We start from the raw sequence: 16,101 nt of genomic DNA, 5'->3' as shown, positions 1-16,101 counted from the left end.
GCAGCCACTATGGAGAACAGTATGGAGGTTTCTTCAAAAACTAAAAATAGAGTTACCATGTGATGCAGCAATCCCACTCCTAGGCACATATCTGGAAAAGACGAAAACTAATTCAAAAAGATAAATGCACCCCAATGTTCATAGCAGCACTATTTACAACAGCCAAGACATGGATGCAACCTATGTGTCCATTGACAGATGAATGGATAAAGAAGATGAGGTATAGATATGCAATGGAATATTACTCAGCCATAAAAAAGAATGAAATAATGCCATTTGCAGCAGCATGGATGGACCTAGAGATTATCATGCTAAGTGTAGTAAGTCAGACAGAGAAAGACAAATATCATATGATGTCACTTATATGTGGGATCTAAAAGAAATGGTACAAATGAACTTATTTATAAGAGAGAAACAGACTCACAGACACAGAAAACAAACTTATGGTTAGCAAAAGGGAAAGAGGTGGGGGAGGGATAAATTAGGAGTTGGGGATTAACAGGTACACACTACTATATATAAAATAAACAACAAGGACCTACTTATACACAGGGAACTATGTTCAATATCTTGTAATAAACTATAATGGGCAAGAACCTGAAAAACATTATATATATATATATATGCTAGAAACTAACACAACATTGTAAATCAACTATACTTCATTTAAAAAAACAAAAACAAGAAGCTTTCTACATTTATATTAATTCCCCTAGTGAATTTACAGACACCCATCATTTAACAATGACCTGGACAAAATAAGATGAGCTTTGTCCTGGTGGAGAATGAATCGGATATTTTCTTTTGTTTATTTTATAATGCCTATTATTCCTGACTCCAGAAAGAGTATAATCCTATGTTCTTTTTGAATGTAAAACAAAATAGGAAACACAAAACCCAGCCCAGCAAAACAGCTTATCTGTACTTATTAGCAAAATGGCAAAATGGAGATGTCCGTGGCACTAGATGGGTGGTCAGTCAGAGGTGGGATGTGAAATGTCAGCTTATTCTGCTCTCTAGGATGGCTCTGGAAGGTCAAGTTCATGGTCACTGGAAATGCCTGCAAGGAGAAATACAGAAAGTCATTGTCTGGTCCTTTTTTTCCTCCTGCTATTTTTAGCTCTTGTTAGAGAGATCAATTTTAGTTAACTGCAGAGGAGGGCTTAAAATGGTGCTCGAGTTTCAAATTGCGCACATCGGCTATATTTAGATTTTTTTTCCAAATTCTTCTCCATCAAAACATGTCATAGTAAAGGAATTTTGCTGGTTTGCTTCTCAGTATACATTGTTTCTCCCCGAACGGAAAATAGATTTCATTAATACGTGTCACTTATAAGGAAGAAACATTTTCTATTCCAGGCTCATTGATTCCAAGGTAGGGAAAATTCCATTTTTTAAATATAGATGAACACCTATATTGGGGGTACCTGTAGCATGACCGCTATCTAAGCCCCAGTTCTTGTTCGACAATGGCTATACTCTGATCACAGACACGAAAAGCAAATAAAACAGCCAGTCCCAGGGTTCCATGTAGCGCAGGCTCTGCACCTCACCCCAACCCGAGGGACGCAGATTTGTGAGCCCAGGACATGAGCTCCTTATTTTACACCTACTTTCGAAGAATTTTCCCGGGGTGGGGGGGTGATGTTAAAGGGGCTTTTCTTCTTAGCATATATTCCACAATTATCCTCAATCACTATTGAGTAGCAAGATGAAATATTTCCTTTTCTTATTTCACAGGTAAAATATGCACGTTGTAGGAAAACGGAAAAGACACAGGACCAAAACGTAGGCGTGTGGGCATGTGTGCGCATGCGCCATGTGCATACCCATAATCCCATAGCCAGGTCGCTACTTTTGGGAAAGGAGGAACAGGGTGAACATTCCCAGATTGGAGAACCTCCTGATTCTATGGCCAAATACAAAGAGAGAGTGTGTCCACACGCTCTTCCCTTCCTCACGTCTGCATTTTCCTCTCATCCCGGGAACACAAGCCCCACCTCACGGGCTCCGGGGACCCTGCCTCCCTGGTTTCTCTTTATCTTTCCACCTTCTCCCTCTCTGGTTCCCTTGGTCCTTTACCTCTACCTAGGGTTCCACTCCTTTGTCTCAACCACTAATGCAGGGCCCTCAATCCGTTGTCCCCATGAAGTCCCTTTAGGTCCTAAATGACTCAGGAAGGAATGAAGATAAATGGCCACCTAATCCAGTCTTAGAGGAAAAGCCACAGAAGATAAGCATTTTATTTTACACTGAAAGATAATTGATTTACAGTATGATATTCATTTCAGGAGTACAGCATAATGATTCAGTGTTTTTATAGATTATACTCCATTAAAAGTTATTACAAAATAATGGCTATAACTCCCTGTGTGCTTCAACATATCCTTGTTACTTCCCTATTTTATACATGGTAGTTTGTATCTCTTAATCCTCTACCCCCTCTTGCCCCTCTGCCTTCCCTCCCCTCACTGAAAACCACTAGTTTGTTCTCTGTATCTGAGTAGGTTTCTGTTTTGCTATATGTATTTATTTTATCTTTTAGATTCCACATATAAGTGATATCAAATAGTATTTGTCTTTCTCTGCCTGACTTATTTCACTAAGCATAATATTCCCTAGGTCCATCCACACTGCTGCAAGTTGCAGAATCATTCTTTTTTATGGCAGAGTAATATTCCATCACGTGCGCACGCGCGCTCATGTGTGTGTGTGTGTATCACATCTTCTTTATCCATTCATCTGTTGATGGGCACTTGGGTTGCTTCCCTGTCTCGGCTACTGTAAATAACACTGCTATGAACATTGAGGTGCATGTATCTTTTCAAATTAGTGTTTTTATTTTTTCCAGATAAATACCCAAGAGTGGAATTGCTGGAACATATGGTAGTCCTATTTTTAATTTTTTGAGGAACCACTTGCTATACTGTTTTCCATAGTGGCTGCACCAATTTACATTCCCACCAATAGTGTACAAAGTTTCCCTTTTCTCCACATCTTCACCAATATTTGTTATTTGTAAGACTTTTTTTTTTTTTTTGGTTAAGACTTTTTGAGGTTAGCCATTCTGGCAAGTGTGAGGCAAACTTTCTTTTACTGAAATAGAGCACCTCTTTTTTTTTTTTTTTTTTTTCCAATTTTATTTATTTATTTATTTTTGGCTGTGCTGGGTCTTCTCTTCTGGGCGAGGGCTTTCTCTAGTTGCGGCGAGCTGGGGCCACTCTTCATCGCGGTGCGCGGGCCTCTCACCGTCGCGGCCTCTCTTGTTGCAGAGCACAGGCTCCGGACGCGCAGGCTCAGCGGCCATGGCTCACGGGCCCAGCCGCTCCGTGGCATGTGGGATCTTCCCGGACCGGGGCTCGAACCCGCGTCCCCTGCATCGGCAGGCGGACTCTCAACCACTGAGCCACCAGGGAAGCCCTGAAATAGAGCACCTCTTAAAACAAAACTATGGAAGTGTTCTGCCTCTCCCCACCTCCCTCCTCCTCTTCCCCCCCCTTATCCCTCCTCCATCTTACCAAAGGCCACTGCTGTTTTCCTACTTTGATGAGGATCAGGACTGAGGATAGGGGTGGGTGAGGAAGGAGACCCCTCCCCATCACTCACATGGATAATCTTTTCCTAACACGTGCATATTCCAGACCTACTGAGGCAGGGAGGTCCATGTATAGCCCTGATGTCTTTTCTGTGCCCTCCCAACCTAATTCCTGAACATCACAGGCAATATGGCGGTCATGCTTTCCCACTCGGTGGACCTCCATTGGAGTCCTGTCTCCACCACTTGTCTGTGGTGACCTGGAGCAATTTACTTCCACCTCTGCACCTCTTTTTATTTAATGGTGATTATTTGACAACTTGCAAGCTCATTATGAAGACACAATAAGTAATATACATAAAGCACTTAGCCCAGCGCCTGGCACATAAGAACTATCAGATCCATAGTGGGCTCTACGGTCACTCTGCCCTGAGCAGTATTGTTTAGCAAGGTGTCCTCGGGGAGATTTCTTGTTTCCTCTGCCAGTACATGAATTACAGAGTCTACCAGGCAGTAAGAACAAGGCACGTGTCCTTTGAGGTGTTGGTTGTTATTTACATGGGCTTGTTCTCGGAACTGCCAGTGAAATGTTTGGGTCGGTCTGGGCTTTGCTTTATACCTTCTGCCACCCAAGCTTAGAGGACGTTTTTTGGACAGATACAGCTGCTGCGCAAAGGAAAGGGACAGTGCTCTTCAGTGACTCATCCTGCCCTCAAGTCTACCTACTGCATTTTTCTCCGAGGTTTCCCCAAATTAAATATGAGCTTGTGGAATCACTACGGAATCAGAGAGAAAAAATTTGCAGAAGACTTCCCTCTCTGCAAATACTTCTTCCTCCCTGGATTTTTTTAAAAAAATCCTAAATCCCTCTTTCTACTTCTGCTTAGAAAATCAGTTCTTTCCCCACTCTCAGCCTGATCTGATGAATAGGTGGCTAACAAATAGCTGTGATTTTATTTATTTATTTATTTATTTATTTATTTATATTTTTGGCCACACTGCATGGCTGCGGGATCTCAGTTTCCCGACCCGGGATTGAACCCAGACCACGGCAGTGAAAGCGCTAAATCCTCACCACTAGACCACCAGGAAACTCCCAGCTGTGATTTTTTAAAGTTTCAGTAAGTTCCTCTGCCCTGGGTCATCTCCTTTTTTTTTTTTATTTTGTAGCTGTCAATCAAACTCCAACTTGAAGAGAGGTATCTCTCTTGCTGTAGGATGATGATTAAAACTCAGGACGTGAGTTTGAATCCAGCCTCCACCTTTTATTAGCTGTGTGACTTGGAGCAACGTTCTTAACCTCTCTGTGTTTCAGCATCCTCAACCGTAAAATCGGATTGTTGCAAACATCAAATGAGATGATAGTAAATGCTTAATGTGTGTTACCTACTTAACTGTCGCCTGATTTTCAAGCCATATCTTAGTCTCCTGCTGAAATGTAAGTGCCCATGTTAAGCTCTTAGCTCAGCGTTTCTCAGTGTGACAGTTTGGAACTGACAACGCAGTACTTTTAGCATCTTTGGGCCTCACCTACTAAATGCCAGTATCCACACCCTACCCAGTCCCTATGACAACCAAAAAAAAATCCACATCACATTTCCAGACACCATTGGGAATGTAGCACCTCTGATTGAGAAGCACACTAATTATACTATGGTGGTATTTATCAGGTGGTTCTCAAATATGGCAAAGAGTCATCAGAGACACAGAGGCCAGGAGTGCCTAGTAAGGTGTCAGGTACCAGTGTGGGAGCAGAAACAAGAGGTGCAAGAGGGGGAACAGTACAGAGACATGCTCCCCGCCCCCTTCCCAGACACAGACACACATTTTCTTTCCTTCCCTTTGGAAAAATAGGGGAAGACAAGATTGCCAGTAAATAACTTTAAAATATCATTAAATAACATATCTGTGGGAGGGAGGGGTGCAGCTTTGAGAAACTTTGTGATGTTTTTCACTATAACTCAGTCCTTCTACTGAGGAACCCATTGGGCCCCAAACCAAACCAGCATCTGCCCTGCCAGGATTGAGAGAGGGTTAAAAGACAGTAAGCTCAAACACTGTCTGGTGCCTGGGGTGGAGGAAAGGAGGTACAAGTCACCCCTCACCCCTTCCCGGCTCCCCACCTCTCCCCTATCTGAGAGCCGGACCAGGGCCAGGTGCCTCCATCTACACAGTTGACCAGAGAATGGTGATCCAGGGCTTGTGGGCCCTCCCCTTCCGGCCAAATGCTATCAAGTCCTAACCCTAACACTTGAAAAAAAAGGCAATCCAAATGTGAACCCTTTCAAACACATTTCAGATCATTCTGAGCCCTTCCCTCAGTCTCTGTATTCAATCTCCCAACAGGCAGCATGTTCAGTAAAAACCCACGTGGAAATTCCATTTTACTTATTCCATAAATCAGGACTGATTCCCGCTACTTCCTCTTGAAAAAAAAAAAAAATCACCTTTACAATTTTAAAAATTGGGGGTAGGGGTTTGCAGTGTCAACGCAACATGACCAAGCCTGAAATGATTTTACTCCTGGCATTTTCAGTTTTCTTCTTAATCAAATGTAAAGGGCTGTTAATCCAAACTGAAGTGTAGCACTCAGCACACAGCACAGCACGGCCCTGTGTTCAAGGGTTGAGTTAGAGATGCTCTTGGCACTTGCCTTGATAAGCCATCATCCATTCTTAAAATTCAGTATAGATTAATAACTGACACCTGCTTTTTTCCTGTTTGGTTCAGAACTTGCTGAGGGTTAGATAAGAAATAAGGTAGATAAGATTAATAATGCCAGCTTTGTTTCTGATGAAAGGCTAACGCTGAGAAGGTGGCCAAGATGAGTGACAGCCAGGGCTCCCTAATAGTCAAATCCAGGGAATTCCCTGGCTGTCCAGTGGTTAGGACTCTGCACTTTCATTGCTGTGGGCCCGGGTTCAATCCCTGGTCAGAGAACTAAGATCCCACAAGCCTCGCGGTGCATACAGAAAACAAAACAAAACAAAACAAACTAGCCAAAGGAATCCTATTAAAAAAAAAAAAAAAATAGTGAACCCAGAGCCATGCGGTTTTACCCAGCCTGTCCCAGAGATGGAAACAGTCAGACTGCCCCGCAGTGCAGGGTTTTTTTCTGCTGGGCTTAGCACGTGGCTGAGAGCATGGCAGAGCACAAGCCCTTTGCAGGCAGGGCTGGATCAAGAGAGAGGTGGCATAGGGTGAGCTGGCATTGCCAGTTCCTTTCCCCAAAGGTACCCGTTAGATGTCACTCCTCTTCCACTGGGGAGGAGTAAAAGAGGGGCCAGAGAGAGGGGTCCCAGTGATGAGCTAATGGAGCTCCCTTCCCTTGGAAGGAATCACTGGAACTGGTGAAGTATCCATTCTAACATAGCAGGTGAGCAGGGAAGAAAAGAGGAAAAAACACCAAAGCCAATGAATTTCAACTCAATTGCAGGGGGCTAGCTTGCTTTTGAACAAAGAACTTCCATGACCTGTGCCCCACTTATCAATTGCTACGTAACAAGCTACGCCAAAATGGAGGGCTTGAGCAACAACAGTCATTTATTTTGCTCACGAATTTGCTCTTGGAGCAGGGCCCAGAGGGGCCGCTCATCTCTGCTTCGTGCAGTGTTGCTGGGGCCACTCACCTGGGGACGAGCGAATCAGCTTTCAGGATGGTTCGCTCACTTGGCTGGCGAGTTGGCATGGCTGTTGGCTGGCAGCCCAGATAGGCTGTGGTTTCTCTCCGTGGGAGCCACTTCGTGCGCTGCTTGGGCTTCCTTATAATATGGAGGCGGGGTACCAAGCATGAGCACCCTGGCAGAGCCAGGTGGTAGTGCCCGGCACTTTTGTGACCTAACTCCGAAGTCACACTGGTTGCTTCTGTATGAGTCAAGGCATCCTAGAGGCCTGCCCAGATTTTGGGGGAAGGAGCAAAGAGGGAGCAGTCCTCAGTGCCGGAGTGGCAAGGTTCTAGAAGAGTAATGTCGGGCAGGAAATATTATGACCATCTTTGCAAAACACAGTTGATCTACTACAACACGTAACTTTCCTGTTGAGAATTCACCTTGAATATGAGAGGTGGTAAAGGTAAAGCAACAAGAAATCATGGAGGATCTATTTCCAGAGAGTCCAAAGTTACCATAAGGGATGCAAATTATCTCAGTCTATAATTTAGAGTCCCTTTATTTTGTATAATTTACTAAGTGTTGTCTTCTAAAAAGGTTCACTGTCAAGGAGATCTTACCTAGAATAACTAGCAATGGGCCAAAACACAAAGGGGCAAGATGCAGAAAGAGTAAATACCCAACTTTAGCTACAGACTGTTCACAAAAACATGAGTTGCCATGGAAGAATATGAAAAGTTAAAACCAGGACTTTGAGCAGACTCTCTTGTAGAATCTGAAAGCAGTAGAATCGTGAGAGGCAGGGCTGGAGAGGGATTATGAACGCATTCTTTGAGGTCAGGTGGACCTGACTTTGAATCGTGGCTCTGCCGTTCACTACCTGTGTGATCTCAATGTCCTCCTGTATCGTCGAGACATTATGAAACCCGCATTACAGAGCTGTTGCCGTAATGAAATATCCAATTTATGTGAAGTACTTAGAGCTGTGTCTGGCATTTAGGAAGGGCTCAGTAAATAGCTGCTGTTGTGTTTCAGATAGATGGCAAGTGTCTGTGACACCTCCTATGTCCTGGCACTGAGAGCTCACAGAAAATAGGACAAATACCTGCCCTTCAGTGATTTTTAGCTTAGTGGGAAAGCTAAAACTTACACACGTCTTTTGAACTGTGCCCAAGCCCGTGACAGTTCCAAAGGCCTGGATGAGAATTTAACGTGTGACCACGTGCCAGAGGAGTTTACACTTGCTTGGCTGGGAATTTGTCTCATGGAAGGAGGTAGAAAACCCTAACCAAGACCTCTTCTGAGGGCTTCTGGTCCTGGCCTCTTTTCTGAGGCCCGAGGAGAGGACAGTTTGAACACGGACTCGAGGAGTTGCGAGTGTGAAGGGTGAGCCTTGGCTTGGCCTTGAAAAGACACACTGGTCTGCTTGGCCATCCCTCCTCGTCGCCTCCTGAGCCCAGTGGGTCCCCAGGGGGTGACGGCACTGACGTCAGCCTTCATGGTAGAGGAACTAGCTGAAGCCCAAAGGGAAAGTGAGGCCCAAAACAGAAAAGTTCAATCCTGCAAGACCAAAGCTATGTCTTTTGATTCTGTGGGCTCTCAGCAGCTGTTGGCCTTTGCCGCATTTTGATAGTAAGAAAGTTTCCAAAAATAGAACAGTGAAATATCAGCATTAAGGGGGTCACAGCAGTAAAACGGCTCTACTACCAAGTAGTCTGACTTTGTTAACTCAATGTGAAAGGATGGTCCGCATCCCAAGCGTGCCCCCAGCACACCTAGTCCAAGAGGAAAGCTTCTCCTTTCAAATAGATAAACACACTGCAGCTAGAGCTGTCTTTAAGAGAATGTTCTTTATCCAAGCCAGGACAGAGAAAAGGTTTCATCAAACAGCTAGCTTCATTATGCACATTTTACTACTTTTTTTTTTTTTTTTTAAAGTTAGCTTCTTTCCAACAGATGAAGAAAGGGCAACGTCTGGTCAGTCCCCTGGCTGGGGTCCCTGCTGTCACTGTCTCACCCCCAGGTCCCTTGGTCTCCATCTGCCATGGCAGATTCTTTTCTGTCATCCCCCCCCATCAGAAGATGAGAGGCTGCTGCTTGCCTCCTCCCTGCATGACACCCAACAGGGCAACTGAGGGGACCACGGCGGCCACTAGTGTCTCTGCAAAAGGCACTGCTTCTCCAAACAGGAGGAGGTCGAAGGAATCCTGTGCAGAAAAACAAGAACTACCTCATCTGATTACTCAGAAATTATTTCTTTCTCTGTTTCTTGTCTGAAGGTGTCTCTCATTCAGACTTGCAAAGTGTTCCGGGAGGAAAGAGAAAATTCTAGAAACCCTGGGTACGATGAACTCCATCATTGTCCACAGGATTTGCTGTTCTCCCAGAAACAAAGATGAGAAGGCCAAAGACGAAGAGTTCTGGTGGCTGGGAGGGGCTGCAGAGCTGATCTGGGATGCCTTGCTTCTTCCCCCGCATGCATCTTCAGCATCCTTCCCTCTACTACCCTCTCCCCGCACTATTATCATTTTCCAACGAAAAATTATGATGCGGACTGGAGGAAGGGAGGGGGCAAGTTATTTGCACACCAGCATCCTCACGGGACCACTGCCCCCGGCCTGTCACACCAAACCATGTAACAGTGTCCACCCAGACACTGAAACATGGAGAAGCACCTAGGGGTGCTGGGTACCAAAGTAGATGCCACTACATCTGAAGTTGCAGAGTTGCATCCTCATGCTGGTAAACTCTCTTTGCAACAAGCACCCCCAGTAAGCTGTCAGGTGTTTGAAAACCGCTGCTCAAAGAAGCCACCACCCAAGGTCTGCCGACCTGTTGCCCAGAGCCTCTCATGGAACTCTCAGGTGAAGCCGGCTGCAGACAGCGTCCTCTCCTTAGCAACGTCTGCAGTGGTTCTTCTCCCTTGGGCTTTTGATAAAAATGACAAATTGCTTTAAGGAGAATGGAACAAACACAATTAAATGAGCTGTGAGTAGCATCAATGTGTACGTCCCAACTACAAGGGCACGTAGGATAAAAAGTTCAGTGTTGATTACAGGGAAGTTAGGTTCGGACAGACTATCCATCCCTGCTAGCTGGCAGGGAAGCAAAAAGCCTAGCACGAGTTCTGCTCCGTGTCCCCTGTTTCTGTCACTCTCCTCTCCTGAATCCACACTGGCCTGTCAGCTCTCTGTATCAAAAAAGTCAACCTTATGCACATAACTCTCTCTACCTACAATTTCACCCGATCTCGACTTTAAGTTATAGAGTCTTTATGGCCATATTTCTGGGGCTCTAGCTAGTTCTTGCCCTCTTTGTTGCTGCCAAGATCCAGGGAAGTGCTGGAGGTGTAATGCTCCATTTTTGTGAAATATCTGGTGCCCTCATCCAGGATGTTGGTTCGGGGCGGGGCGGAGGTCCAATAAGGACTTCTCTGACTCTTAACAGAAAGAGAACTCTCTTAGCAAGATATGGCTGTATCCGTTTGCTAGGGCTGCCATAACAGAGGACCACAAACTGAGTGGCTTACACAACAGCAGTGTATTGCTTCACGTTCTGGAGGTTAGAAGTCCAAGATCAAAGGTGTTGGATCAACACAGGGCCATGCTCCTTCTGAAGGTGCTGGGGGAGGATCTGGTCCAGGCTTCTCTTGTAGCTTCTGGTCGTTCCTTGGATGGTGGCAACATAAGTTCAGTCTTCACATGGAGTTCTCCCTGGATGAGTGCCCATGTCCTAATTTCCCCTTTTTATAAGGAAGCCAGTCATTTTGAAATAGGGCCCACCCTAATGGCCTCATTTTAACTTAGTCATCTGTGAAGAGCCTATTTCCAAATAAGTTCATGGTCATAGGTAGTGGGGATTAGGACTTCACCATCTTTGGTGGGGATAGGGGCGAGGGTGGGGAACACAACTCAACCCATAGCAACAAATGACTCTGAACATTGACATCCTCCTCAGCATCACTTAGAAGAGATTCGATGCTTATTGCATTGTCAGTGCTTCTCAGTCCCTAATGTCAGCACTAAATTTAAAACTGCGCCTTGCAAGCGTTTGCTGTTTTCACCATGGACACTTACCAAGGTGCACACAGGAGCACATAAATGCTACCCCAGCTCCGGCGCTGACAGTCATGGCCCCGGCCCTCCGGAAGGGCACTGTCCACTGCAGACTGAAGTTGACAGACAAGATGCCTGAGTGGTGTCTGGCTTTGATCCTGGAGGGAGGGCAGGACTTCAGGAACTAGGTGAGACTATAGCAAATAAAAGTAGCCGGTTTGGCGAGTATGCAAATGTGGCTTTCATGATTGGTGAGAGACTGTGCAGAGTCTTTTGTCCTAGTCTAAGAAATGAGGACTTGATCTAGTGAGACCTGGAGAGCCACTGACCAGGAGGGTGTCTGGGAGACATTGCTTTTAGGTGTTTCCCATTCATGAAGGATGGGAAAGGAAAGATAGGATGTCGGAAGAAGATTAAGCGTGTCAGCAGTTAACCTGAGAAGTTACAAGCATGCAGATTGAGAATGCCCTTTGCACCCTCCCACCTCCTGGACACCTACTACTTGTCTTTTAGACCCAGGTCAGTGTCACCTCCACTGGGAAGCCTTTCAGAGTTACTTGCTCCTTGCAGTTTGGTACCACTGTCCTTGACATATATCGCCACCCCAGCGCTTACCATAGTATTTTGTGGTACTTTCTGTTTCCATGTGCCATCACTGGGCTGTGCTCTTGTGGAAGACACAAATATTTTTGAATGTGCCTTGTATCCTTTGTGATTAGCAATGGGCCAGAGCATGGGAGATGCTCAGTAGATACACCCTGAAGTGAAACAGAGACGGGAAGCCTGCTGGCTAATAGTGAATTGACTACAAGAAGAGCCAGTCAAGAATAGACTACTAGAGTCTTGGAACTGGAGGGAACTTGACCGTCATCAAATCCTGGTACCATGTAAACCACTGCAAATCCCAGATGAGCAGCGATTCCACCTTATTCCATCCTGGGGCAGCTCTTGCCATAAGAAGTGTACAGCAGGAGGAGAACTTAGAGAACTTCTCCAAAAGATGAAGGAGTGAGATGAGGGGCTCAAGATTACTCAGCCGTTAACAGCAATGCTGGGAAATAGAAGAGAAACTGGTAACTTACTGCCAGGCCCACTGAGTCATCGCCCCAATCCTTTGGACTATAGTTATTACCGTTTTGCAGTTTACAGCTGCGGATGCTGAGGCTAAGAGAGGTGAAGGGGCCTGTTCAGGGCTGTACAGGTGGCAGGCGGTAGAGCTGAGATGCAGAGACGGATCAATCTCATTTCACTTTCCAACACCACCCCTGGAGAAGACTCAGCATCTCCTGAGACACGTAAAACGCGCCCTCACTTCTAAACAAACTTCACCAAATCATTTGTATAGAAATCCCTCCTGCTTTCTTACCCCCATTTCTCTTCCTTTTCAGGAGAGAAGTATGAGCTCCATGCAGGGACTGAGTCCACCCCAAGTGTCGTCGTGCACGTGTGTGACAGTGACATCGAGGAAGAAGAGGATCCAAAGACGTCCCCAAAGCCAAAAATCATCCAGACCCGGCGTCCCGGCCCGCCGCCCTCCGTGTCCAACTGAGCTCACTGCTCCACCTCGAAGAGAATACCTGTCTCCTCTTTATCATGCTTTTTTCCCCCCGTTGTTTGTTTGTCAAAAAAAAAAAAAATTAATTGCCTTTAAATCCCTGGGTGTTTGGTTGTTTGAGATTCCTTCCTTGTAATCAAGCCTCTCGGACAAAAGGGCTAGGAAAAGGTGATATGTTTCCTGATCATATCGTACCCATCGAGTATAATACATTATTTAGAAGATTCTAGAAAAAAAAAAAAGTAGTATTTTCTTATTAAACAATCAGCACAGCCTAATCTTCATGCTCTCATGATGATCCAAGCCGGAGACATCAGTGACAAATAGCACCTGTGTTGCTTGTGAGCCGTTCCAGTCCCAGTCCTGACGTGTGTGCGTTGTTCTTTCCTGGCCACTTAAGTAGGACCATAAGTAAACTTGACTTTGACTGCATGAGATATCCCTATCTGGTCTCCTCAGTCCTCTGCATCCCGACATTCCCAGGACATGCATGATCACCAGCATTTATTTTCATGATTTGATGATATACTGTAAGTCACAGATTGTCGGCATCCAGTCGTGTCCTATCTAGATTAGCAAAATTATCCACATCCTCCAGTGTAACAAGTCTGGGTGTAGTCACTCTTTGGAGTCAAAGACTTCATAGCTCTGTTAAAATTCCTGGATGAAAAACTGAGCTTGGCCCCAAAGACATCCCTCAGTAGATTTTGAACACGATTTCATTGTAGAAGTTTCCCTGCCTCATTGGGGAGGCTTGTCCAGGATGATAGAGACCGATTTCAGACAAATCTATTTATCACAAAAGTTTCATGGTGTCTGAATGATTGTTTTTTTTCTCTTTGTATATTTGTACAAATGTTTCAGCTGTGCTTTTAAAAATCTGGATGTTTTTTATTTAGAGGTTGTTCAGCCATTAGCTGCTTTAAAACATATGTGCATTGCTTATGAATGCATTCATATACTAATACAGGTAATCTGATAATATTACACTCTATTATGGATAATGCTGAATTTTGAAAGGGCACAAAACTTCTCATGCCAATATATAAGTGATTAGCCAACATCTTTGCTATCAAGACCAGTTGTTTTTAAATAAAGCGAAGAAGCAAGTGTCGGTTGCAGACAATTGGAATGCAGCTAAATCAATGTAGCAGCCACTGAGCATATTCAGAGGGAAAGACTGATAGATAAATGTATGCCATTCCTACTCGTGCAATGCCATATTGCTCAAAAACGTATTTGTTTTTGTTACATGTGATTTTTCTATTACTCTAGCCCAAAGTGCATTATAGACGATACACCTATAGAACCATTACCTTCTGCTATATGTGCCATCTACTCCTGTACACTCATGAATTACTTTAGATGCAAATGCCAATTACGATGGAGTGGGGAAATACTTTCATTACCCAAGCCTCAGAAAAACACACAAGAACAATAACACAGCCACCTGATGGAAGGATTGTTGTGGTTTTTGATTAAGGTGTAAGTTTCATCAGAAACTTAAAACATTAGACTGATTACTCAGAAACAAAAGTCCGTTCTACTGTGAATATAGCAATATAGTACTGGATACAGTACAGGTGAAACTGAGGACAGACAGCATTGCTTGTAAAATCCTGAGTTTCCATAGAAAAAATGAAGGCTCCTTTGAAAAATAAAATCTGAGGAGTATATAACAAGCAAATGCTTTGACTTTCCTTTGCTGTGAAGGTTTTTGGTTTCTCATGGACAAATGAAAAGATTAGATTTAATAGTGGAGAAGTCTTCCCTCTAGTGGAAGAAGTTGAGAACTACAGTCCATTTTGTGCTGATTCTCTTCTCAAGCGTCAGAATTTTTAGAAGGCAGGCTCTAGAGAAATCTGGGTGAGAGAAACTATTTGGAAATGACTTTTCAATGTTTTAAAGCAGATCCATCAGACATTTGCAACAAAATTTAGTAAAACTTGAAATGACCATTGTGTGTCATCAAAAAAAAAACCTCAGTGGACTGTATGACCCAAGTGGTTAGTCTTGGTGACATTTATTGCAAAGTGTCAATGCTAATCTGTCTCAGATCAAGTAGTTCTCTCATGAGGTTGGGTTTGGGGAGGTGGGGAGAAGCACGTGTCCCAGGAGAGGGAGAAGAAACGGGGGACTCCTTGAAGGGTTTCAGTGGCCCCTCCGAGCACCATGAAAGTCACAGTTGCCTCAGCATCTCCGTGAGCCAGAGGATGCAAACCTCTTCAGCACTATTTTAAGTTTGAAAAGTTTAAATATGGAGGAGGAGGGGGAGATTGCCACCAACTGAATCATTTGTGCACGTGTATAGCTCAAAGAGCTTAGATTTCAAATATACCTGGTGAATGACTCTGTCCACGTAGTGTAATTTCTGTGTTCTCTGCCTAAGTTGGATATTTCTGAGTGGTGATTGTGGAGGAGGGCGATTCGGCCTATAGTCTTTCTAAGATGTTACCAAGAGATGAAATTAACTCATCTGAGCTCTTCCTGAAATGGGGTGGGGGGAGCTGGTTGGCAGCATCTCATGAAGGAAGAGGAATTCAAGGCTTGGAGGGGTGGGAGGGGCTCCGATAAGGGGTCTGGGAGAGCCCCCTGTTTATTGTCACACTTCAGCCAGCTTGGTCCTAAAAGCCATTCCAAGTGTACACGGACACTTTTAATATAACCCCCACTCTATTCTTTAGTTTAAAACACTGTAATAGACCTGAAGTAGGCAAAATTTTACTACATGGAACACAGAAAGCACTATTATAAAAGAGGGGTACATTGTCCTTCATTAAAATTAAGAGTATCTGTTCATCAAATTACACCATTAGGAGAGTGAAAAGGAAAGCCTCAGAGTGGGAGAAGATAAATATCTTAATTACATAGAGTTGTAACTCACATCCAAAATGTAAAAAGAACTTCTGCAAATTAATACGAAAAAGACAGACAATTCATTTTGTAAGAACGGTCACAATACTTAAGCAGGTACTTCAAATATACAGGCAATTCACACTTACACAGGCACACTTGAAATACCCCTATGGCCCATAATGTTAAAACGTGTTCAACATCAATTTTCATCAGAGAAAGGCAAATGAAAGCCTCAAATAGCTACACTATACACAATTCACAATGGCCAAAATTAAGTATGGGGAAATACAAAGTGTTAATGGTTATCGGTCAAGGCAGAGTATAAACTGGTACTACCACGTTGGAATACTGTTTGGTAATATCTACCAAGGCTAAACATAGACTGATCTGGGAGGGATTCCACTCCAGGACAGACACCCAGCATATCTGAGTTCTCACATCCACCAAAGTACTTGTACAATAGTGTTCCCAGTAGCAGGGCTTATAATAGCC

General features: G+C 44.3%; 1 protein-coding gene across 3 annotated transcripts in view; it reads left to right on the top strand.

The window, feature by feature from the left end:
• Positions 1-15,109, top strand: part of RCAN2 (regulator of calcineurin 2) — a 264,615-nt gene extending 249,506 nt beyond the window's left edge. For all 3 annotated transcript variants that reach the window (XM_067006337.1, XM_059076576.2, XM_067006338.1), the window contains one exon: positions 12,587-15,109. In XM_067006337.1, the coding sequence (XP_066862438.1) occupies positions 12,587-12,747 (161 nt within the window). In that variant the 3' untranslated portion in view covers positions 12,748-15,109. The remainder of the gene's footprint in view (positions 1-12,586) is intronic.
• The last annotated feature ends 992 nt before the right edge of the window (positions 15,110-16,101 follow it).

This window comes from Kogia breviceps, chromosome 10 (assembly GCF_026419965.1).
Source record: "Kogia breviceps isolate mKogBre1 chromosome 10, mKogBre1 haplotype 1, whole genome shotgun sequence".
Classification (NCBI taxonomy): Eukaryota; Metazoa; Chordata; class Mammalia; order Artiodactyla; family Physeteridae; genus Kogia; species Kogia breviceps.
This window is presented reverse-complemented; position numbering and strand designations above follow the sequence as displayed.